The sequence below is a fragment of the Saccopteryx bilineata genome, chromosome 1, assembly GCF_036850765.1.
Source record: "Saccopteryx bilineata isolate mSacBil1 chromosome 1, mSacBil1_pri_phased_curated, whole genome shotgun sequence".
NCBI classification, from domain to species: domain Eukaryota; kingdom Metazoa; phylum Chordata; class Mammalia; order Chiroptera; family Emballonuridae; genus Saccopteryx; species Saccopteryx bilineata.
The window spans coordinates 105,123,356-105,148,454 of NC_089490.1; the positions used below are offsets into that span (position 1 = coordinate 105,123,356).

The 25,099-nt window shown below is 43.4% G+C and overlaps 1 protein-coding gene across 2 annotated transcripts in view; it reads left to right on the forward strand.

The window, feature by feature from the left end:
* STAB2 (stabilin 2) overlaps window positions 1-25,099 on the forward strand; it is a 165,526-nt gene that overhangs the window by 104,023 nt on the left and 36,404 nt on the right. For both annotated transcript variants that reach the window (XR_010729508.1, XM_066263061.1), the window contains exons 35-45: window positions 2,328-2,456; window positions 4,665-4,721; window positions 6,150-6,245; window positions 7,217-7,412; window positions 8,805-8,900; window positions 12,863-12,908; window positions 13,731-13,807; window positions 16,888-17,013; window positions 18,808-18,881; window positions 20,969-21,040; window positions 24,205-24,321. Coding sequence is in view for 1 of the 2 variants with exons in the window: in XM_066263061.1 (XP_066119158.1) it covers window positions 2,328-2,456; window positions 4,665-4,721; window positions 6,150-6,245; window positions 7,217-7,412; window positions 8,805-8,900; window positions 12,863-12,908; window positions 13,731-13,807; window positions 16,888-17,013; window positions 18,808-18,881; window positions 20,969-21,040; window positions 24,205-24,321 (1,086 nt within the window). In the remaining variant the exon portion in view is untranslated. The remainder of the gene's footprint in view (window positions 1-2,327; window positions 2,457-4,664; window positions 4,722-6,149; window positions 6,246-7,216; window positions 7,413-8,804; window positions 8,901-12,862; window positions 12,909-13,730; window positions 13,808-16,887; window positions 17,014-18,807; window positions 18,882-20,968; window positions 21,041-24,204; window positions 24,322-25,099) is intronic.

Here is a 25,099-nt window from a genome sequence, read left to right on the forward strand (position 1 = left end):
CTTCCCGCCACACGAGTATTTCTGGGCTGCCGTTTGCTCCAAGGAGCTGGGCAGCCCTCTCCACATTTCCACTTTTCCTACCAGTCTCAGTGTGGCTTCTTCAGCATTCCTTGGTTGAAGAGTCTTCTTAGTTTAGTCCAAAGTTGGTTTTTCCAGGTGATGGTTCTTAAAATTAAGTTGTAATCCACTTTGGTTCTGGGAGGTGGAACTTGGTACATCCGCCTACTCCATCGCCATCTTGCCGCCCCCAACAAAAACTATTTTTAACTTCAAAATATAAACTTGTAAAAATCCGTCTTTATGGCTTCCCCTGCCTTTTCTGAGGGATGTGAAATGGTGGTCAGCGAGGCAAGCGCTGCAGCTCCGGCCAATCCTGCCTAGCCACCAAAATGGCCCTGAAACACTGGCAACACCCTCCCACAATCCCCCCAGAGCCCATCCCTGACATCGGCTATTCGGTTCTTTCTAAAAAGTGCAGTTTCACAAGTAATGTTCTCAGTTCATCATTGAATCACAGGTGAATTTTATGTGCATATTTTTTAACCTGCTTGGGTAAAAAAAAAAGACTTTCTGACTCTTTGTCACTTAGGGAACAATAAAACCCCAAATATTTTTCTCTGACTCCTACAAATATCTGACCTATTGTGTAATAACTTTGAGGAGATCCTTTTAAATACATATTCTTATTTGTACAGGCAAAGCAATTTTTATTGATAAAGAACATACAATTTTTTTAATCCATGTCATCTTTTACTTCATCATGTAGAGATATTCAAGAGCAGAGTTGAATCAATTTCAATTGCCATGTTTATTTTCCATTTGTTCAGAAATTCTTTGATAGAAAAATCCTGTAACAGGCTTTATCTCACAATTAACAAATGATTCTATCTTACAATCAAGATTTTACTTTTATTGATAATTCATTTTCTCTTAGGACAATGAAAATGTAGAAAAATGTTCTCTACATGAGTGGACTTGTGTCCAAATCAATATTGTAATGTAACACACAATTTTCAGGGTATGTCTCACAGTGAAAATTACTTTTTTAATGTCAAATCAATAGTATTCCAGAAGCTCTGCCACTTTGATATTCTAAAATAGCTCATCATCTTGGAATTATGAAAGTTGTGTTGTGATCACCATTTGACACCACCAGTATACTTTCCTGCTAGTTTTAAGATTTACACAGACCCTGGAACTCCTCTGTGGAGTTCAGCCAATGGAAACTCACCTGACTCCAAGTAAATCAAACACTTAGTAGAGTCATTTTTAAATTGCTGCTGTGGGGAGTTCAGGGGATGTTATTAATATTTGCAAACCCTTGTTGAATATAAACTTGACATTTGCTTAGTAAAATAAAGAATTCTCTCTTTTCCTGACTTCAGCCCCACCAAACCTACATACACACACACACACACACACACACACACACACACACACACACATTCCACCCCAGTTTTTCAAGGAACCATTTGTTTCCAATTATATTACTTATAATAATGAATAAATTAATAGATTCACTTATTTTGTACTAATCCATCTTTATGGTATCCTCTCCTTAAAAGAAATCAGAACAAAACTAATTCAACTTGAAGTTGAATTTGATTTGACAGAAGATAGATACTGACTTAGTGCCCACGTCTTGGATGCTTATAAGCACCAGGCAAAGATGGATACAAGCACACCACAAACCCCAAAGAAACCCCAGGGCAACATGGGGCACTGAGGGCCTCTGCACAGTCCTCATGACACTCTGGGAAATGACGCTATCTGGTGGGACACTTTTTACGAACTCTAAAAAAAAAAAGTTAGTTATTTTTATTCGTATATAACTGCCACTTATCCTTTCTGAGGTTAATTGCAAATTAGCCATGAAGTAGGGACGTGCTGGAAGGACAGCAAGTCTCATCTTCCACGTCTTAGTCTGGAAAAGCGTTCACGCCTCCAGGACCACTGGTCTGCAGCACAGCCTGCACATCCATGGAGCCATTTTGCCAATGGTCACTAACGTAATGATCATGATTCACAATTTTTCAGCCAATCATCAACCACTTAGCTTGAGGGACGGAGAGAAGCCTTAGAGATGATCTGGAGAAACCTGTTTCTTTTGCAGAGAGGAAATAATGCTGGCCCAAGGTCATACAGCTCAGTGGTGTCAGACTCCCTCCCCTAAGCCAGAGCTCTTTCCACTGCAGTGTCCTGCCCTGTGGGTGAATATTGGATCAGCTCTTAGGCTGTTGTCATATTGATATCCTCCAATCCCCATCTTCTCCACTTCCCTTAAAATCACTACAATAAAAATTTCCATTTAACCATCATGTTCACAGCTCTACGTTAATGAAGCTCCAATAAACTACACCAATATAGCCACTGACAAGGGAGTGATCCATGGCTTGGGGAAAGTTCTGGAAATTCAGAAGAATAGATGTGATATTAACGACACTACTATTTTAAGAGTAAGTTATATCCAAGGCCAATGGTGCACCTAAAGAATGTTGGTTTATTTTTTTTTAATTTTTTTAAGCATAAGATTCATCTATTGGGATATCTCAATTTAATTCAAAAACCACTGAGTGAGCATCTCTGATGTGCATAGCAGCGTACCTGGCTGGGGCTCTACACAGGTAAATAAGACAAGTTCTGCTCTGGGTTGGCTCACAGTCTAATGCAATAAGTTATACCTTGGATGCCTGGAGGGTTGTGTTGAGCAGGATTTTGAAGCCATGGTCTTCTTCAAGGGGAAAATGTGCCATGGCCTATCATAGATGCAGGGAGGGGTACTCGGTAGGTATTGGCCAATACTGGCCTAGTAGGAGAGAACATAGGGAAATGGATTATTTCAGTATTAGAGAATTTTCACTCCAGTTCATTGGATGGTGTATGATCTTTCAGTAATAGTAATAGCTGTTGACATTTAGTAGTCACTTATGATGTGCCAGGTACTGCTCTAAACATTCTATGTGTATTAAATATAATTTTCACAACACCCTTCAGAGTAGGTGCTATTACTATCCCCATTTATCAGTGGGGGAAATGAGCCACTGAGAAGCTAAGTAATGCACACAGGCTCACAGAGATAACAAGTGGCAGAGAAGGAGTTGAAGTCCAGGCAGTGCGGCCCCAGAACCAGGACTCTGAACAACCACACTGTACTCTCCACAGATGCTGAGTTAAGAGCTAAATGCAGTGCCCTCCTCTTGTTTTAGGAACATGTCACACTTAAGCATTTCTGTCATTGTTAAGTTGTGCTCTTTGCTTTGTAATAGTATATATATTATCTCCACCCTGACCCCTCAGCTGGACCATGGACTCCCAAGGCTGGGCACTGAATCTGGCCCAATTCACTAAATAATGGGTTACCAATGAATAAAGGTTGTTGATAAAGAAATTTGGATTTAGTCTGACCTGTGGTGGCACAGTGCATAGAATACTGACCTGGAACGCTGAGGTCATCAGTTCAAAATCCTGGTTTTGCCCGGCCAAGGCACATATGAAAAGCAATCAATCAGCCCTGGCCGGTTGGCTCAGTGGTAGAGCATTGGCCTAGCGTGCGGAGGACCCGGGTTCGATTCCCGGCCAGGGCACACAGGAGAAGCGCCCATTTGCTTCTCCACCCCTCCGCCGCGCTTTCCTCTCTGTCTCTCTCTTCCCCTCCCGCAGCCAAGGCTCCATTGGAGTAAAGATGGCCCGGGCGCTGGGGTTGGCTCCTTGGCCTCTGCCCCAGGCGCTAGAGTGGCTCTGGTCGCAAGATGGCGACGCCCAGGATGGGCAGAGCATCGCCCCCTAGTGGGCAGAGCGTCGCCCCATGGTGGGCGTGCCAGGTGGATCCCGGTCGGGCGCATGCGGGAGTCTGTCTGACTGTCTCTCCCTGTTTCCAGCTTCAGAAAAATGAAAAAAAAATAAAATAAAATAAAGCAATCAATCAATGAACAACTAAAGTGAAACAACTATGAGTTGATACTTCTTGCTCCCTATCCCTCTCTCTCCTCTCTCTGTAAAATCAATAAACAAAATCATTTTTAAAAAGAAATTCAGATTTAAATAAGACCTCCACATGTTAAAGCAGTAGTAGTCAACCTGGTCCCTACCGCCCACTAGTGGGCAGTCCAGCTTTCCTGGTGGGCAGTAGCAGAGCAACCAAAGTATAAATAAAAAGATAGATTTAACTATAGTAAGTTGTTTTATAAAGATATATTCTGCCAAACTTAGCAAAAATCCGACATAAAGTACTTGGTAAGTAATTATTATTATATGCTTTAACTTGCTATAACTCTGCTTTATAAATTTTATAAAGTAAAGTTACTTCCCTACTTTATAAATCACCATTACTGTGGAACCGGTGGGCGGTTAGAAAATTTTACTAACAGAGATACAAAAGTGGATGGTAGGTATAAAAATGTTGACTACCCCTGTGTTAAAGGATTATCAGCATCAGAAGAATAGGGTGGGGTAAAGTGATGCTCAAATACCCAAACTTAAAACAGTCAAAGTGCTTGTCTCAAATAGTATTAGAGAGGTTGACCTTTGAGCTCCCCTCACCTTTCTGATTTTTGACTCTATATCCTAAAACCCTCAGCTCTAAGGTCTGGACAATATTTGCAGCCTCATTTTGCACTAAAAGCAATAACCGTGAAATGTTCTCTTTGCCTCTGTGTTTTGTCAAGGGAAAATGTGGGAAGTGTCCCCAGCAACCGATCTGCCCATTTGGAAGTAAGCCACTAGTAAGTATTTGATCTGCTTTGATAAAATAGTTTCCAGATCCCAAGGAAAGTCCAAATTAGACAATGAATCTCAAGCACCTCTGATTTTACTTCCCACATTCCTTCACTGGTTTTGATTTAATTTTACCTTATGTTGTGTGCATCTTTCTGAAATCTTGAATCCATCTCTTTCAGACCAAAGCAAAGCTTTAACTAATAAATAAATAGAAACAGAGGTTCATCTCAATCGACACACCATGCAGAAAGAGACTTTTCCCTTTCTACATAGTCCAGTAGCCAGCTGAGGCCAGGAGCAAGACATCCTATCGTAGAAGGCAGCTTCCATATCCCAAACCATCTTACGCCTGGATGAGCTCCACCTGCCTGACCCCCTTTTACAATTGAGGATACAATTAATTTTCTCTAAGAAACAGGTGGCATACTTAGGGGAGGTGGATGTGTCCTTGAATGAATTACCAACCTCTGTTTCTTGTAGCTATTTATTGCGAAAGCTAATCCTGATCATGTTACAACCATTAGAAAGAATAAACACGTACCTTACAGAGGGTGATAATAATAGTTTATAATGGTCACAGTGCTGATTCTCTCACTTGGGTTTTAATTTAATCTTGTGCATTACAGGTCTTTGTTAGCAGCCTTAATCTTTTCTCAGATTAAGGCAGAATAGAAATAAATAAATAAATAGGTAGAAATCAAGGCTCTGATCAACCAATGTACAGTACTGGTAGGACATTTTTGTTTGGTTTACTCTATGAATTTTTTCCTAACTTGACTTGCTTGTTTAAAGAAAAGTTCTTGGCCCTGGCCGGTTGGCTCAGTGGTAGAGCATCGGCCTGGCGTGCAGGAGTCCCAGGTTCGATTCCCAGCCAGGGCACACAGGAGAAGCGCCCATCTGCTTCTCCAACCCTCCCCCTCTCCTTCCTCTCTGTCTCTCTCTTCCCCTCCCGCAGCCAAGGCTCCATTGGAGCAACGTTGGCCCAGGCACTGAGGATGGTTCTATGGCCTCTGCCTCAGGCGCTAGAATGGCTCTGGTTGCAACAGAGCAACGCCCCGGATGGGCAGAGCATCACCCCCTGGTGGGCATGCCGGGTGGATCCCGGTCGGGCACATGTGGGAGTCTGTCTGACTGCCTCCCTGTTTCCAACTTCAGAAAAATACCAAAAGAAAAAAAAAAGAAAGAAAAGTTCTTGTTACAGAATACCACCTTATGAATTTTGCCACCTCGTGCCCTCTGGATTTTGCCACCTGGTGTTCAGGCAGCCAATAGCATGTTTATATGCTTTCTGTCTTACAAAGCCACTCTAAAAAACCACCCCTACCTGAACATTTTGGTCAGAAAGACTGCCATGTGTCACCCCCCTACTTGCTTTCAGAGATCAAAGACATTTTCCTAACTAAAGAGCTGATGTAATCATTATTATTTCACAGGGGGATGAGACAAAGAAATGTATCTATACCATTTATTTCATGGGCAAGCGCTCCGTATTCATTGGGTGCCAGCCAAAATGTGTGAAAACTGTCATTGTGAGTATCATGATTTAATCATTCTTCTAGTTATAATGGTGGCATCGGGAAATTTTTCTAAGTATCTTTACACATATGCCTTCTGCCGTCCCGTTATCATTGTCACTGAAAGTAGTAGTGTGCCCATAAAGCTCAGGACAGCCCTGTCAGTCAGCAAATAGGTAAACTCTGCACGAGCTAGTCAGATGATAAAGAACTCAAGGGACTGAGAAATTCAGAGGAGGTGAAATGCCCTGTGAGCATGCTTGCAAGCAGAAGAGACAGAGACATGGCCAACTCCCTCAGGAAAGAGAAGGTGCATGTGGGCATTCAGAAAACAGGACCCGGAGCTAAGTTCCTCTGACTGCTGCTTTGGAATCTGCAGGAAAATTCTTTGTAACTTCCTGTCTTGCTTCTTTCCCAGAAGACCAAACCTAATCTCTGCCTGTCTGATGGGGCAAGCTGGTTTAGCCATTAAGCTGCAAAGCTTGGGGCTGTGAGAGATCGTGGGTTTTAATGCTCTCAAGAATAAAAGCAGCCCAAGCCCAGCAGACACCCCGCAAGGCTTCCCTGGACTAGAAGAGGCGAAAGCCTCCGCAGCCCGGCCTCCCACCTTCAGTACCGGGTGGAATCACAGGCAAGGGCTCAGGCTTGGGCTGGGAGCAGCCCTGGGGGCCGGGCCCCTCAGCGGGCACTTACACTGTTCTTCACTCAGACCCGGCTGCCCCTCCTTTTCTCTTACTTTGCTTCATACTCTTCTCTTACTTGCCTGTTTCTTTTCCCTCGTTCCTGCCTCCTTAGCGGAGGCCTCTGTCCATTCCTGACACCCCTATAAATAGCTTAGCCTCCCTGGTTGTCAGCGGTTCCTGCAACCCCTCCGTGGTGGAGTCAGAGCCCAGGGCACACAGCCCCGCCCCCGCGGGATCTCTGTACTGGGGCTGGATGAAACCAGGAGATGGAAGTGCAGGCCCAGCATCGGCCTTTCGTTTCAGACAAGAGAGTGCTGTGCAGGCTTCTTCGGCCCCCAGTGCCAGCCCTGCCCTGGGAAGGCTGAGAACACCTGCTTTGGAAATGGCATCTGCTTGGACGGAGTGAATGGCACGGGCATGTGCCAGTGTGGAGAGGGCTTCAATGGGACAGCCTGTGAGACCTGCACGGAGGGCAAGTACGGCATCCACTGTGACCAAGGTGCGCACCCCGCCCTCCAGGCCCCAGTGCCAGAGAAGAGCCACTTGGCCTGTCTCCTGGGCTGGCTGGAATCCTACCTCTGTGATCATGTGAATTATAAAATCATCTGTGTTGTGCAATTTGCATAGGCCAGAGTTTCCCAACATTTCAGTCACTAACCTAGACCTACCAACCCCCCCCCAGTCTGTTCAATGACTCCCCATCCTAACCACATTTCTGCATTCGCCTGTACACACTGGTGGTCCTCACAGTCACACTCTCGGTTTTAAACAGTGCTTGATAGTCTGAAAAGCAGATTGGTGCACATTATCTCATTTAATCCACATAAGAACCTTATATACTTATGGCATTGCCATGCCCATTTTATAGATGAGAATATTAAGGCAAAGAGGTTGAATAACTTTCCTCAAGGTCATACCTAAAAGAGGTAGAACTGAGATTTGAATGCACAATTTGCTTCACTCCGAAGCTTTGTTCTTGAATGATGTTGTCTTTTATTTGAAGATCACTCTATTGATTTGCCCTCAGAAAGCTGCGTGCTTTAATTTGTTTTCATACACACACAAAAAAGAATGTGCTCTGTTTGAACCAAAGCATCTGCATACTCTCACCCTGACTTTCTTATGGCCAGGGACATACATGTGGTCGACTTGGGAGGAGGGTTTTCCTAATTCATGATGAGAAAACAAAATGTGTTTTTAACCTTGTGCTAAAAACCATAAATTTGTCCTGGCTATCACTCTTTTATCATCAGATGGTCCAAGCAAGGCAAAATCAATAAATACATAGTTGACTCTTATAATGGGGTCATTAGATATATAACTGACATTACAGTGCTGAGTTTGTCGGTGGTATGTGGAAGATTATCTGCTTGTACTTGTGCAGGAGCTCCTACCCTGGGATTCATAGATCACCCTCCCACTGAATGCTTTTTCCTGGGAAGGCATCCTAGCTTGCTTCCAGTTCTCAGCGAGGCTCATGACACCACTGTGTAACAGAGGAATTGGCATTTCTAGGCTGTTGAAGAGGCCAGTGCCATACAAGGTCTATACAACCCTAGCATTAAATGGGCTTCTTTTAAATTCTACTCTCAGGGATCCCAGTGGGTCCCACCTAACCCTGGATCCTCACTGCTTGGATCACTGCCCACAGTTCTGCACAGTCTCAAAACCATAGTCCTTATTGAGGCATGACCTGATTCATCTGTAGCCTACTCACTTCTACCTCCTACACTTCTGCCCTCCTGTGGATCCTCATCCATCAAAGAGCTATTCTCTGAAAACAAGTTGGAGAACTGAGTGCACAAAAGTGAGCCTGCTTTGGTAAATGGTCAATGAGTTATTGAACACGGCTCCAAACTCTAACAATGTGTGGACTTTTTTTTTTACCTAGTGTGCCCCTGTGTCCATGGGAGATGCAGCCAAGGACCCTCGGGGGACGGCTCCTGTGAATGTGACGCTGGCTGGCGAGGAGTGAAGTGTGACAGTGGTAAGAGCCAGCCCCTCAGCCCCGTGACCCGTTCTCGGTCTCCCTTCTCAGCAGCTACAGTTTTTTCCTTTCTAAAATAGAAGTGACACCTTTATTTCTTCCTTGAGCAATAAAAGTAATACCTAGTTGCGGCAGAAATTTGTAAAATAAAGAAAAGCAGAAAGAAGAAAATAAATAGTACTCATACTCCCTGGCAAGAAAAAGCTATCATGGATATTTTGTATTAGCCTTCCAACATTTTTCTAGGCATCCAAACATAGGTAGGTGTACAGGGCTGTATCCTACACACTGCCGTCTCACTTCACAATATATATATATAATGGTTATCTTCCCATGTGAATAAATATAGGTAAATATCATTATTTTCTTAAATTCTATATAGTTCTATTATATGACTGTACCAAGCTTTTGGAAACCAATTTTTTGCTACCATAAACAACATTGAAATGAGCAGCTCACATACAGTATTTCCCCATGTATAAGATGCTCCCAAGTATAAGACACACCTTAATTTTGGGGCTCAAATTTTGAAAAAATATATATATTACATAAAGTTATAGAACACAAGTTTTATTCATCATATAATTCATACAACTCCTCATCACTGTCAAAACTCCTATCCATTAACTTGTCCTCATCCGTGTCTGATAATGAAGCACTATCTTCAACAATGAGCCCAAAACAAGAGCAAAAAAGTGAGAAATGCAAATAGGAAAACTACAACCACTGTATAAGACACACCCAGGTTTTAAACCCCAAATTTTTCACAAAGAGGTGCGTCTTATACATGGGGAAATACAGTATACATTATTTTTCATTTGTCTTATCCCTCCCTCCGGCTCCCCCTCTCACCAGTAGCCTTGTGATACATCAAGATGCCTCTTGTTATTATATTTCCTTCCATTCCATACTGCACATTGCAGCCGGAGAAAACTTTCCCAAACACAGATGTCTTAGCCTGTTCAGGCTTATGTAACAAAAGTATTATAGACTAGGTGTTTTATAAACAACAGAAATTAATATCTCCTAGTTCTGGAGACTGAAAATCCAAGTTCATGGTCAGGGTCAGGTGAAGAAGTCCCTCTTCTGGGTTGCAGACTGCCATTCCCTGAAGCTTGGGAGCTCTCTGGGGTCTCTTTTATAAGGGACTAATATCATTCTTGAAGGTCCATCCTCATGACCTAGTCACCTCCCAAAGACCCCCACCTCCAAATACCATCACATCGCAGATTAGTTTCAACATATAGATTAGGGAAGGGCGCAAACATTCAGTCTATAGCAATAGATCAGATCATGTTTCTCACCTCCTCCCCAGTACCAGACAGCCCACTCTGACTCCTCATTGCCTCCAGGAGGAACCCCTTAGCAAGGTGGAGTGCAGAGCTATCCTCCAGTTAGTATGTGCCTGGTTTTCCAGCCTGGCCTCCAGAGCACACTCTGCACAAGGAGCTTCCAGTCTAGTAATGGAAATTAATGCTCAGTGGTGTTCCAAGAATAGTAGTGTGGGACTATAGAGCAAAGAGCCTCTAGATTAGAGCAAGAAAAACAACTCTCTCTGTGTGCAAACTGCTTACTTCCGAACCCATGGCAGACATCACTAATCAATCATTGCACTCCTTCCCTCTGAGGGCAGATGGGGGAGGGGGGGTCATACAACTCAATACTAGAAAGACAAAAATCCAATTTAAAAATGGGCAAAGGACCTAGATAGACACTTCCCCAAAGAGGACATACAGATGGCCAATAGACATGAAAAAAAAGCTCAACATCACTAATCATTAGAGAAATGCAAATTAAAACCACAATGAGATACCACCTCATACCAGTCAGAATGTGCGCTCATTAACAAAACAACACACGATAGGTGCTGGCCAGGATGTGGAGAAAAGGGAACCCTCCTGCACTGCTGGTGGGAATGCAGACTTGTGCAGCCACTGTGGAAAACAGTATGGAGATTACTCAAAAAATTAAAAATGAACTTCCTTTTGACCTGGTTTTTCCACTTCTAGGAATACATCCTAAGGATTCCAAAACTCTGATTTTAAAGAATATATGTACCCCTCCTATGTTCATTGCAACAATTGTTTACAATAACCAAGATCTGTAAGCAGTTCAAGTGCCAATCTGTAGATGAGCGGATAAAAAAGCTGTGGGACATATACACAATGGAATACTACACTACCATAAAAAAGAAAGAAATCTTACCTTTTGCAACAGCATGGATGGACCTGGAGATTATTATGCTTAGTGAAATAACCAGCCAGAGAAAGACAAGTACCATATGATCTCACTGATATGTGGAATCTAGTGAACATATTAAACTGATGAACAAAATAGAAACACAGACATGGACACATGGAACAGACTGACAGCTGTCAGAGGGGAGGGGGTGGGACTTGGATGACCAAAGGTGAAGGGGTTAAGCAAAAAAAAAAAAGCATATATATATATATATATATATATATATATATATATATATATATATATATCACATAAATCCAGACAACAGTGTGGTATAAGCAGACAGAAAGAGGAGTGGAAGGTAGGTAGGGGTGGGCAAAGGGGGGAATGGGGACAAAAGAGACTGCTTGGGGCAGCGGGTGCACAATGCAGTGTGCAGATGATGTTTTATTGAGTCACACACCTGAAACCTGTACCCCAATCAATTCAATTAAATATAAATAGAGAATGTTTAAAAGAGCACACCTGTAGTCACTAGCAATTAATCAAAGTTGGCTCAAAGGTTCAGAGCAGGTTTCGGAGAGGAGGACCTAAAAGATGATTGGGGTTTCAGTAGACAGAGAATGGAAAGACAGACTCCCAGGCTCGAGGTATAGCCCACATAAAGGCACAAAACTGCATTGCACCCCATGATCCCATCTGAGCCTGTGAACATTCCCTCTGACACGGAGCAGACCACTGTCACAGCCAAGCCTATTTGAGGACCTTCTGCATGACTTGCCAGGTCAAATGAGATTTCTCTCCCAAAAGCACTTGGCATGAGCACCCTGCGCAAAGGGTATTCTGTCCTCATCTCTAGCAACCTCTTGCTGGATCCTCCCCTGCCAGGAACATCCGAAAAGTGAGGCACTCAAGAGCAAGAATGTATACTGTTCCAGGAAATTTAGGCATTAATTCAACAAATAAATTGTGAGTGCCTCCTGTATGCCAAACCCTGAGATATTTCTGCATATACTGAAAAACAAACAAAAAACAATAAACCTTTTAATATTGGTTATAATTAGGTGATTAGGTGTTTGCTTATTTATATAATAAATAATACAGTGATGGAAACCTGGAAAGAATAAAGAACATGGGAAATGTAAATGAATTAGAGAATAAAGCTATGGAGAAGGACTTGCATCAATGCCCAACCCGAAGGGAGGGTGCTGAGTGTCACCCATTCTGGCAGCCTCACCATAGAGCACAGGGCCTGGCACACAGGAGACACTCTGTCAGTATATCTGACCTTCAGCTCTGGCTCTGAGCTTCCTGGCAGCCAATATAAAAAAAAAGAGCCACATGATGCCTATGATGGTTACCAGATGGGAGGGAGGGATTGAGGAATGGATGAAAGGGGTGAAGGGATTAAGAAGTACAAGTTGATAGTTATGGGAATGTAAAGTACAGCACATGGAATATAGCCAATAATATTATAATAACTGTATATGGTGTCAGATGGGCACTAGGTTAATTGGGGTGATCACTTCGTAAATTATATAAAAATCTAATCACTGATTGTACACCTGATACTAATATGATATTGTACATCAACTTTAACTGAAGAAAATTTTTAAATATTTTTTTAAATCTACCTAGTCCCATAGTTTACATAGTAAACATGATGTATAGCATTTATAACAGGAGAGTACATCTTTTCCTAGCCCCAAGTACCAAAAGAAAGGTCTTGGATGAGGTGTAATAAAAGAGGGCTAACCAAGCAACTGTTGTTGTTTTTTCAGAGATCACAGAAGACAACTGCAATGGGACATGCCACACCAGCGCCAAGTAGGTACCCTCTGGGCCTCTTCCGGAGACGATGAGAAGGGGACTCTCCTAATGGTGTGCACCCCAGGCCCTATCCTGACGGGAGTGGTTTTCTGAGACCATTTCTGAGGATTTAGAATAAACTTAATGTGGAACTAGAAATGTTTCCATAGGGGCCACCATCAACTTGCCAGATCCAGCCTTTTGAACAAGCTGCCCTCCAAGTCACCTGGCATGTTGGCCACAGGCCAGTCATTACCCCAGTTCAGGGGAGGGACACCTTCACAGAGGCAGAGGGAGCCCGTGGCCTCTGGCTGTCATCAAAGCTCCAAGCATTGGTCTTCACTCTTCAGCTTCATGCTCCTAACTCCCAGCGGAGCTTAGTGGTTTCCTCAGCACCGAGCCTTATACCTGGAGCCAGATGTGAATTCAAATGGGCTTCTGTCATCGTCACTGGCTAAATGACCTTGACTTGATGATTGCATGCCCCTAAGCCTTGGTCCCTAAATGGGAATAATAGTAATAATACCTACTTGTAGGGACTACTGGATATTGTGAAAGTTGTGTGAAGTAATGTGTGAAGTGCAGCCCCTAACACATGGGAAACTCTGAAGATGGGTAGCTAGCCCTCATCCCAGGGCCCCTGTCCACATGCACACACTTTAGCTTGCCAGATAATGACTGCAATTTTAGCTGCCAGTGGCCAAGCTAGCAATGGACTTTCGTCCTGAGTCCGCAGGCGGGACCTCTGCGTACCCCCGGGCGGGAGCTGGAGCACTGGCCGTAGGGCGTGTGGGTGTTGTGTGTTTCTCTATAAACAGCATTTGCCCTTCCTCCTGGCAGCTGCCTTCTCAATCCGGATGGCACAGCCTCGTGCAGATGTGCAGCAGGATTCCAAGGGAATGGGACCGTCTGCACAGGCAAGTGGAGAAGGAATCTGCTCTGGGGACGTGAGACTAGCAGGAGCTATGGAGAGATCTGTGCTCCTGCAGGCTGAATGGCCGCTGCTACCAACCATGGCTGGTGAACCGGGTAGACTGGGGCAGTGGCCTGTGCCCGGGGCGGGAAACCACTGTCGAGGGGCTGCAGCCATTTCCTCTGAGCTGTGGTTCACAGCCTGGACCACAACTGGAGAGCCTTAAAAAGCACTGATTTGATTGACCTAGGGTGTGGCCTCGGCATGGGGACTCTGGAGTGGGGCAGAAAGGGACTTGAGCTCTGCTTGCTTCTTCCCCTTACTCCCCCGCATGGCCTTGAGTGGGTCTCTTAGCTCGGAGCCCCTGTAGCTCATTTGTAAAGGAAACAAAACTATCTCCCTTGCAGCATTGGTTTGTGGGTGAAATGACCTGTCTGTGCAATGGAGCTGTGTTAAACCAGCTCCAGCATCAGATTCCCTCAGTTTGAATTCAATGTTCTGATAATGTGTGTTACCCTGGGGAAGTGGTTTTACGGCTCTACGCCATCGTTTCCTGTGTAAGTTGTAGCTCATAAAAAACTCTCCCTTACTGGATGGTTGGGTGATAACCTGAACAAATACCTGTGAAGGCTTAGAACAGCCCTGGCACAGAACCCTCAATAAGTGCGAGCTAATAGTTTTATGGTGCCCAACACTGTTTGGTACTAGAGAATGGAAACGGTCAGCATGGTTTTTCTCTGGAGCCCTGGGTCCAGGCAGGCTGAGGTCCAGACTGTGGCGGAGCTGGACCACAGTCACACCAGTCTGCTCTCTAGACCGTCTTACCCTAGGCTCCTCCCAGCATGCAGGTACCCTGACCCTGGTCCCAGATGTTCCTGCACTAGAAGTGTACAGTATCCTAGTGAGCTTGGATAGGAGAAACAGTTGGAATGTTTTTCTTGACTTCAGAGTTTGGGACAAAGAGCAAAAGCAGAAGGCATAAGTTCATATGAGAACAACCAATGTTTCTATAATACTTTCATATAGATTATCAGGTATGAGTCCCCAAGTCTATAAATACACCTGTGTTGGTGGACCCCAACATTTATATTAATTAAATGACAGGTCCAAAGTCATACAGTAAGAAAGGCCAAGCCAAGACTTAAACACACACCTTAGGAAACCAAGTGAGTCGAGGTCTTTAATCCACTTTGAATTAATTTTTGGTATGTTGAGAGTTTGAGGTCCTAATTCATTTTTTTGCATGTGGATATACAGTGTTTCAGTTTCATTTGTTATAAAGATTATTCTTTTCCCCATTGAAAAATCTTGGCACATCTTTGGAAAATTAATTGACCATAGATGTATAGGTTTATTTCTGGAATCTCAATTCTATGGCATATAGATAGTTGAAATATAAGGATATAAGAAGATTGTATATTTTTAAATATGTTCTTACATTAGTTCCACACTATCTTTATTACTAAAGTTCTGTGGTGTTTTGAAATTAGGGAATATGAGATCTCCAACTTCGTCCTTTTTCAAGATTGTTTTGACTATTCTGGGCCCTTTTAATTTACATATGAATTTTAGGATCATCTTGCCAATTTCAGTATAGAAGGTGAATGAGATTTTGAACATAGAACATCTTTCATTTATTTAGGTCTTTTAAAACTTCTTCTAACAAAAGTTTGCAACTTTTAAGATGTAGGTTTTATACTTTGTTAAATGTATCCCAAAGTATTTTATTCTTCTTTGTGCTATTATAAATGGAATTGTTTTCTTAATCTCATCTTCAGTTTGATCATTGCTACAATATAAAAGTACAATTGATTTTTGTCTGTTGAGCTGATATCCTGCAACCTTGTCAAACTTGTTTATTAGTTCTAATAGGTTTTTAGTGGATTCCTTAGGACTTTTGAATACAACATCACATCATCTGCCAATAGAGATGGTTTTACTTCTTCTTTTCCAATCTGGATGTCTTATATTTCCTTTTCTTGCCTAATTGTTGTGGCTGGGACCCCCAGTACAATGTTGAATAGTAGTGGCAAGAGAAGACATCCTTGCCTTGTTCCTGACCACAGGGGAAAGCACTCAGTCTTTCACCCTTAAATATGGTCTTAGCTGTGGAGTTTTCATAGACACCCTTTATCAGATTAAGGAAATTCCCCTCTAATCCTAGTCTGCTGATTATTTTTATCATTAAAGGTGTTGAATTTTGTCAAATGCTTTTGCTCTTTCTATTGAGATGATCATGAGGCTTTTGTCTTTAATTCTATTGAAATTCTGTATTAGATTAATTGACTTTTGGATGTTAAATTACATTGTGTTCCTGTATAAATCCTACTTGGCTAGGCTATTGTGTGAGTAGTCCCCTTTATTCACAGTTTCACTTTCCATGGTTTCAGTTACCTGTGGTCAACCAGTCTGAAAATATTAAATGGAAAATTCAAGATATTTGAAGAGAGAGAGAGAGACCATATTCACATAACTTTTATTACAGTATATTGTTAATATTGTTCATTTTATTATTAGTTATTTTTAATTTCCTACTGTGTCTAATTTTTAAATTAAACTTTATCATAGGTATGCATGTGTTAGGAAAAAAATGGTATACATAAGGTTTGATATAATCCACAGTGTTGACCATCCACTGGGAGTCTTGAAACATATTCCCCATGAATAAGGGGGGGCCGCTCTATAATTCTTTCTATATATTGCTGAGTTTGACTTGAAAGTATTTCCTTGAGAAGTTTTTGTGTCTATATTTCATAAAGGATATTGGTTTGTAGTTTTCTTGTGACAGCTTTGTCTGGTTTTGATATCAGGAAAAGACTGGCCTCATAAAAAGAATTGGGAATCTTCCCTTATCTTCTGGTTTTTGGAAGAGTTTGTGAAAATTTGGTATTCATTCTTCTTTTAATGTTTGGTAGACTCCACCAGAGAAAATATCTGATGCTTTGCACTCTTCTGAATTATCCACATTTAATCCAGTGTCTGCCATTTTGAAGTATTCCATTTCTCAATGACTCAAGTAAAAATGCACTAATATTCTTTCCCCTCTCCCCCTGCTCTGCTCTGTGTCATCTCTCCCTTCTGTAGCAATCAATGCCTGTGAGATCAGCAATGGAGGTTGCTCTGCCAAGGCTGACTGTAAAAGAACCTCCCCCGGAAGCCGAGAGTGTATGTGCAAGGCAGGCTATGCTGGCGATGGCATCGTGTGTCTAGGTATGTGCCGGCCCTCATCCATCCGGGGGCAATGGTGAGAGTCAGAACCTCGTTAGATTATCCTAACCTGTGGACACTGCTGGGCCATCTTTCAGTTTGTCTGCACAGGAAGGGATGATGGGGTGAAGACATGAAGGGGAATGAAAGAGGGTGTGATCCAAAGATCACTTTGGAAGGAGAAAGGGGAGAAACTTTTTCTGGTTAAACATTATTATGATGACTGAATTTTAAAACATTTCTTAGTTTTGTATATATATTCATTCTCAATATAGAAAAATTAGAGGCTACATATAAGCTGGGGCAGAAATCTGGAGATAATCACTCTTACTACTATTATATTACTCCATTTTGCTATGTATACATGTATTTAAAAAAAAACAAAAAACAAAAATTGTAATTATGATATATAATATTTACAGTGCTTAGCAATATGAAGTAACAACCCTCTCTAAAAATTATGTATACCTCCGAATTACTATTTTAATGGCTACTCATTGTTCTTCTATAAAGATATGCCATTGTAAGCTGTCTTAACTTTAACTTTTTAGTTGTAAAAAAAATACACACAGAAGAGTTGCAAGAGTAGTGCAAAAAAAGGCCAGTTTTCTCTTTACCTATGTTCATTTATTCTTAATATTTTGCCCTATTTGCTTTATCTTTTTTCTCTCTATATATAAGTATATATGCATGTATGTATATATACATATATATATTCCAAACCATGTAAGAATAAGCTAGATATGATTATATATATAATATTTCCTTTATCCTTAAAGACTTGAGCGTAATTAGGAATGGCATAGACTCTTACCACAACACTTATCAACTTCAGGAAGTTTATTATCAATGTAACACTTTTGTCTAATTACTATTTGTATTCTAATGTTATCGAGTGACTTAATGTCTTTTTCTGACAGTTTTTCCTCTAGTGCCGGATCCAGGCTAGGGCTGGGTATTACATTTAGTTATCATGTCTCCTTGGTCTCCTTTGACCTGGGATGGTTCTTCAGCCTTGTTTTGTCTTTGATGACATTGACATCTTGGCACAATACCATTCACCACATCAATTTTTATCATTGTTTTTGCTAGCATGTCCTTCATTTGGGGTTTGTCTGATGTTTTTGTATGATTATATTCAGGTTTCGCATCCCAGACCCAATATCACACTAGTGACAGCGCGTCCTTCTCAGGACATCACACTGGAAGTTTGTGGTTTCTACTTGCTTCTCATGTGTTGTGTTAATTTTGACCACTTGGTCAGGATGTTGTCTGACTTCTCTCTGGTACTGTCACTTCCTTCTCCTTTGCTACTTAAGCAGTCAGTGAGAGATACTTTAATATCATACTAAGCAAACATCTTGCTCTTCATCAAAATATCACCTAAAATTAGCATCTAATAATGATTTGTCCTTGAACCAATTCTACAGTGATGATTGCAACAAATTTTTGGATTCCTAAATTTCATCATTCACAGTATGTTGGATTGGACTCCAAGATTCTATTATTTCAAGTCCTTGGCTGCAAATGTTTATACTCATTCAGTAGAGGACAGATTCAAGCCCACAGACTCTGCCTCTGCTGGCCCAGCCCCATCCCAGGGAGTCAATTTTGAGAAACCATATCTGGTAGCCTCCCTTAGGTTACTTCTGCCTCAGAGTTCTCAGAAACCTGAATCACACTTTGATACCTGTTCTCCTCAGTCAGTCAGTCACCCTGGTTGGTCTCTCAATATGACTTTACTTAAAAATGAGGCTTGATTCTCATGCTAGGAGTTGGGTTTTTGTTTTTTTAAAGAGATCAACCCATGTTTGGAGAACCACGGTGGCTGCCACAGGCATGCAGAGTGCACGCAGACAGGACCTAACCAGGTGAGCTCCACCTCTTGGGACAAACTAACGGTCTTTAGACCCAGGTCTGATAGAAGGGGGCTGAGAATAGACCTCAGCAGAAAATAAATACTTTAGGGGAGACTCTGAAAGCATTCCCAAAGAGCCATTCTTTGGGAATGAGGAGTAAGGGGAGGGGGAGGCAAAGGATATTTAGGAGAAGGGACTTCCCTAGAGTGGGAAGAAGCAGACTTCTCCAAATACCGCTCCAGAAGCACCTAGAAGGGCTCCAACAATGTTCCTCTTTCTTTCAGCTTTCTGATTCCCAGAATCCCACAATTTTTTTTGGCCTGAGGCTCTGAAATGCATATGCCACAGCAGAAGATACCACTTTTAGGCCCTCTATCGGTCATCTAATCCCTAACACAGTGAACCTTGCAGGGCCTCCCAAATGAGCCGGTTTGGGCAGGTGGAAAAATCTGAGAGTTCCAAAGGAGAGGAGAGGTCACAGGTGAAAAGACACAGAGAAGCTGGTGGCTCAGGGACCCAAGCTCTGCCTCCCTCAGTCTCTGTCACACTGTAAACAGCACAACGGTCAGGCAGGAGATTACATACCTCAGAAACTGGATGATTGGGTTAAGTTCCCCAAGGAATGTTCTATTGACCTTGTTAAGCTATGCAGAGACCTCGGTGTCAGGTCCTCAATGGGCAAATCAAGCAAGCACCTAGAGCACCTAAAAGTAAAAAGAAAACCATTTATTTTTAAAGAATTATCTATGTGTGTGTTTCCATATATAGTCATAGGGAAAATCAAAACAGTATTGGCCAACTTTATACATATTTTGGGGTTCAATAGAGTTATTATTTCTAGATATGAGATGGGGAAAACCTATAAGCTTTTTGGTGCTCGGGGCCTCTAAAAGTCCTCCTCCGGATCTAGAAGGCAATGAGAGGGACAGAGGACTGGCCTCTAACACAGGACCATAGCCCAGGAGGGGTGACTGGTGGGCGTTTTGTGAAAGGTTTGAGCCCAGATCAGGGCCTGTAATGAAGGTTGAGGAGGAGAATTCATGAAAACCCAGCCCTTGGCCCTGGCTGGCTCGGCCAATGAGTTTAAATTCTAATAAGTAGATGTCAAACCAGAGCCACATCTCCTGTGCAGGATGCTTTCATATAAATTAGAAAAGCCACCCCTTGGAGGCTATGCCAGGAACAGGGCCTCTTCCTGTGGACACGCGGCTTGGTGAATAAAGCATAGCTGGTTTCAGCCCTACTCACGTCTGTGCCGAGGTGTTCCTGAGCAGGGCACATGGGGCACAGGAGTAGGGTAGACAGTCCCCAGCTTCCTGTAGACCAGGGGTCGGGAACCTATGGCTCGCGAGCCAGATGTGGCTCTTTTGATGGCTACATCTGGCTCGCAGACAAATCTTTAATAAAAATAATAATAACATTAAAAATATAAAACATTCTCATGTATTACAATCCATTCATTTCCTACCGCTCATGTTCATGGTTGCAGGTGGCTGGAGCCAATCACAGCTGTCCTCTGAGACAACACCAAATTTTTATTGGATAATGCTTAATGTACACGGGTCATTGTATGGCTCACACAGAATTACTTTTTAATATATGTGGCGTTCATGGCTCTCTCATCCAAAAAGATTCCAGACCCCTGGTGTAGACAGTGCTCTCTCCCTCAACCTAAAGCACCCAACCGACTTCCTTGGTCAAACAGTGGGTTTGACTGATTATTTTCATGTGTGCAACTGATCTGACTGCAAAGCCATCACCTGGGTCCCCTAGTGTTCGTGCGTGGGGCCCGACCTGGATGGAGATAAGCAAGAACTGAGTATGAATGGGAGTGGGCAAGAGAGAAGAGATCTCAGTATCCAGAAAGCAAGGGACTAGATAAGGTAAAAATACAGTATCTTGGTAGCAAAGATAGGCTAGGTAGGAGATCCCAGTGCTAGAGTAAAGTATGCCAAAGGTGCTAAAATGTAAGATGACAGTCATCATTATAGAAGAGATATCACCAGTATCTTCTAACATTACCATGACCATATGGAATTCAAGTGTGAGAACCAGCAGAACCTATCAGTGAAATGACCCGACCCTCTACTTGCTGATAGGCCGTCTGTAACTGTTTGCCAAGATACACCGGAGATGGGAAGGTCTGCACACTCATCAACACCTGCTTAACCGTGAGTACAGCTCTGGGGTTGGGGCCTCTGAGGTCAGGCGTGGGGCTCCTTCTACACCCCTTCTAGGAGCTGTGGTGTGGGAGTGATCTCCTCAGAGAAGCCTGGGGCTGGAGGCTCATCACTCCCTCATGTACCAGGAATGTTGGGGAAATGCCAGTCCCTGCCTCTGTCTTCATGTGGCCGTCACCTGTGTCTGTGTCTCCTTTCCTAATGAGCATACTGGTGGACTTCAGGCCCACTTGGTTAACCTAAGGTGATCTCATCTCAAGACCTATAATAACATCTGCAAAGACCCTTTTTCTAAGCTAGGTCACATTTATAGGTACCAGGGATTAGGAGGTAGACATACCTCCTAATTTGGGGGGCCAAAATTCAACCCACTGCAAACTGGGAAGAGTGAGGGTCCTTGCCCAAGATCAGAGCCAGCACAGGTGCAGTCAGAACTTGAACCCATATCTCTCTGACTCGAAGGCCAGTCTCGACCACTTCTCGGGGAGTTTGTTCCTCCCACGACAGTGACCCCCACAAAGGCCCCACGGACACACCTTACTGTCCTTATTCGTATCACTGACCACCTGAAAGCCTCCAGGTGCGGACATGAGAACAGCACAGATACCCCGTAATTAAAGCCCTTCCTTCCAAGCGAGGTCCCTACTGTCCCTGGTGAGGGTGTGGCAAGCTCCTCAGGAGAACAATGTCCTCACATGAAATGGTCGTGTAGAGACAATAAGGAAGAAGCTGCAGCAGGCAGGGGGCTGGGGTATGGAGTTGTTGCAACTGATACTAAAGCCAAATTGATTTTAGCAGCAGATGTTCCAGTGGCTATTTCCATTTCCCCCCACAAAATGGCTGCCTAGTCTTGGCAACTAATGCAATGAAAACATTCGTAGCGGACACTCAGGTACTAGAGTCGTCAACTCACAGCCACTCTACTTCCATCTGCACACATGATTGCCACCACCCGCTGGATTCTCTTCATGGAGAAAGGAAGTTTGTTTTCTTGCAAGATGAGAGTAGAATTAAGGCATGTGTTTATGCCAATGAGTATAATGCAATAGAGAGAAGGAAATTGATACTGAAGGAGAGAAGGTGGGTTGTTACAGAAGGGCAGTACATAAGTGGGTGAGGGGAAGGGGATCCAGAGCCCACTGGTAGAGAGGTGGGCCTCACACAGGAGCAGGGGAAGTGGTAGCTAGGTAGGTAGGTAGGTACTCAGTCAGCCCATCAGTCCATTACTTTGTCAGTCAAGCAGTAGGTTAGTTAGTTAGTCAGTTAGTCAGTCAACTAGTCACCTTAATGAGTCACTCATGGTTACTTACTTCATGGAGCCCTTGACTATGAAGTAACTTTAGAATGTTTATGTCTGACCTGGCCAGGCAGTGGCGCTGTGGATAGAGCGTTGGACTGGGATGTGGAGGACCCAGGTTCGAGACCCCGAGGTCACCAACTTGAGCGTGGGCTCATCTGGTTTGAGTAGGGCTCACCAGCTTGAACCCAAGGTCACTGGCTCGAGCAAGGGGTCACTCAGTCTGCTGTAGCCCCCTGGTCAAGGCACATATGAGAGATTAATCAATGAACAGCTAGGGAGCCATAACGAAGAATTGATGTTTCTCATCTCTCTTCCTTCCTGTCTGTCTGTCCCTATCTGTTCCTCTCTCTGACTCTCTCCGTCTCTGACACAAACACACACACACACACAAAAAATGTCTATGTCTGGCCATCCTAAGTCACTAGTTCTATGAAGACAGAAGCCATATACACTCTATACATGTCATGGAAAACCTGGTACAGCATGACACACATGGGTTGATGAGGATTCACTAGACACCAGGCACTGCGTTAGGCACTGGGAATTCACTGTAAGTTCAGGGTTAGGCAGGTGGTGAACTCAGGACAAGAAGATGAGGAGGTTCTTGTCTCTGTGTCTATTTTTTCCATGAGGTATGGGTTGAGCTCATGAACTAAGAGAAAGCAGGCAGTGACTGAGAGTTGAGGAGAGAGGGGAAGGAGTGAAATGTCTTCTCCCGAGGGGGGGGGGGCACAAGGGTAACAGTGTTTGTAGGAGACAGACACCTCTTCGGTAGAAGATGAGAGGAGTTTTCAGAGAACAGGTAGAGACTGTCAGGAGTTTGCTAATGGCAGGGAGTTTCAGAACACACAGGAAGAAATTTGTGGGGGTGGAAGAGGTGAGGTACAGGATCAGACCATGGGTGTATACAGCAACATGGAGGGGAGTGTCCATGGGGTAGGGGGTCACCTAGGACTCCTGGGCCTCTACTGTTGATGAAGATAAACAGGAAGTTGGGAAAGAGGGAATTCATCTTCGTGATCTTAGAGCATGCTGGGTATTGGGACAAGTAAAACCAGGGGATTTACCTGGAAAACCCAGAGCCCTGAGGCGGTGGTTCATGGTCTTGTGGGAGTCAGCTTTCTCAAACAGCTCACAGAGTCGTGTCAGCTCCGGGCAGGAGTCCGGGGTGGCAGAGCCCTCCTGGCCAAAACCTGGTGCTCCACAAATAGTTTGGGAGGGAGTGGGGATTGGAGGGGAGGTTTTGCAGCTGGCCTTTTTGTTGACCTCCTTCTCTGTTCAACTTAAACAGGTGTTCTTCCTGAAGCTTTCCATTCTGTCCCCTAAGGAACTTGCCTAGGCTCGCAGAGCCCTTCTGGCTGTTCCCCGGGATGTCGGCTTTGAACTGCACTTTGCTTTGTTCATATCTTACCACTCTGCCCATCATCCACAGTTTATAAGCTCTTTGCAGACAAGGACAATGTTGTCTATCACTTTACACCTATTTCTTTCTAGCTGATGACCTTAATGTTTGCTGTGATGGGATCAGAGTTTAGCCTAAAGCTGGGAAGTGTCAAATAAGATCAGGACCTTTCTAGTTAACCCCCAGGTCTCAAGAAATTTCCCACATGGCAATTCTGGCCTGGGGACCTGCTCAGAGGAACCTGCCACCTTAGGATGTAAGGCTGGTGGAGAAAGTAGCCCCTACTACTGTAGGGAATTGTAAGGCAAGTTCAGGAATAGGGCATATAATGCAAACTAGTCCGTCAGAGAGGAAGCAAAAAATAAACAATACAAAATCGCTTTGTGAATATTGACAAAGCTGGCAAGTTAAATGATCTGACTCCTCTCCCTCACCCCTTGGAAATTTTACCAGAAAAATGGCGGCTGTAGTGAATTTGCTATCTGCAATCACACTGGAGAAGAAAGGACCTGTACTTGCAAGCCAAACTACATCGGGGATGGGTTTACCTGCCGTGGCAACATCCATCAGGTAAGGCAAGGCATGCTTACAAAACTACAAAAATGTGGTAAATGCTGCTTCCCTCACTGTGCTAAGAATCCAGGTTCCTAAGGAACCGGTGATAATTCATTTGACCTGAAATATAGTGATTCAGATCAACAGTTCCAGAGTCAAAAACATCTGGGTTTGGATACAGCTCTGACAATTAGTAACGTGACTTTGGGCAGATTATATCACTTCTCTATGCATCAGTTTTATCATCTGTAAAGGATAACACTGGTACCAGCCCCATCGGGTTGTTATAAGTATTAAACGAGATTACATGTGCAACAGGCACAGAGCACACAGTAACTTAAAGGAACAGCTAGGGAGCCGCAACGAAGAACTGACGCTTCTCATCTCTCTCCCTTCCTGTCTGTCTGTCCCTGTCTGTCCCTCTCTCTGACCATGATGCGGTTGCTGTTGGAGAGTGTGTGTATCTGCACCTAGCAGAGAGGATGAGGCCGCAGGGTATTTGTAGATTTCCACCTATTATAAAGTGAACCTTTCGTTATTTGACTTACAGAGAGGCTAGAGCAGGGGTCCCCAAACTTTTTACACAGGGGGCCAGTTCACTGTCCCTCAGACCATTGGAGGGATGGACTATAAAAAAATCTATGAACAAATCCCTATGCACACTGCACATATCTTATTTTAAAGTAAAAAAAAAAAAAAAAAAAAAAAACGGGAACAAATACAATATTTAAAATAAAGAACAAGTAAATTTAAATCAACAAACTGACCAGTATTTCAATGGGAACTATGCTCC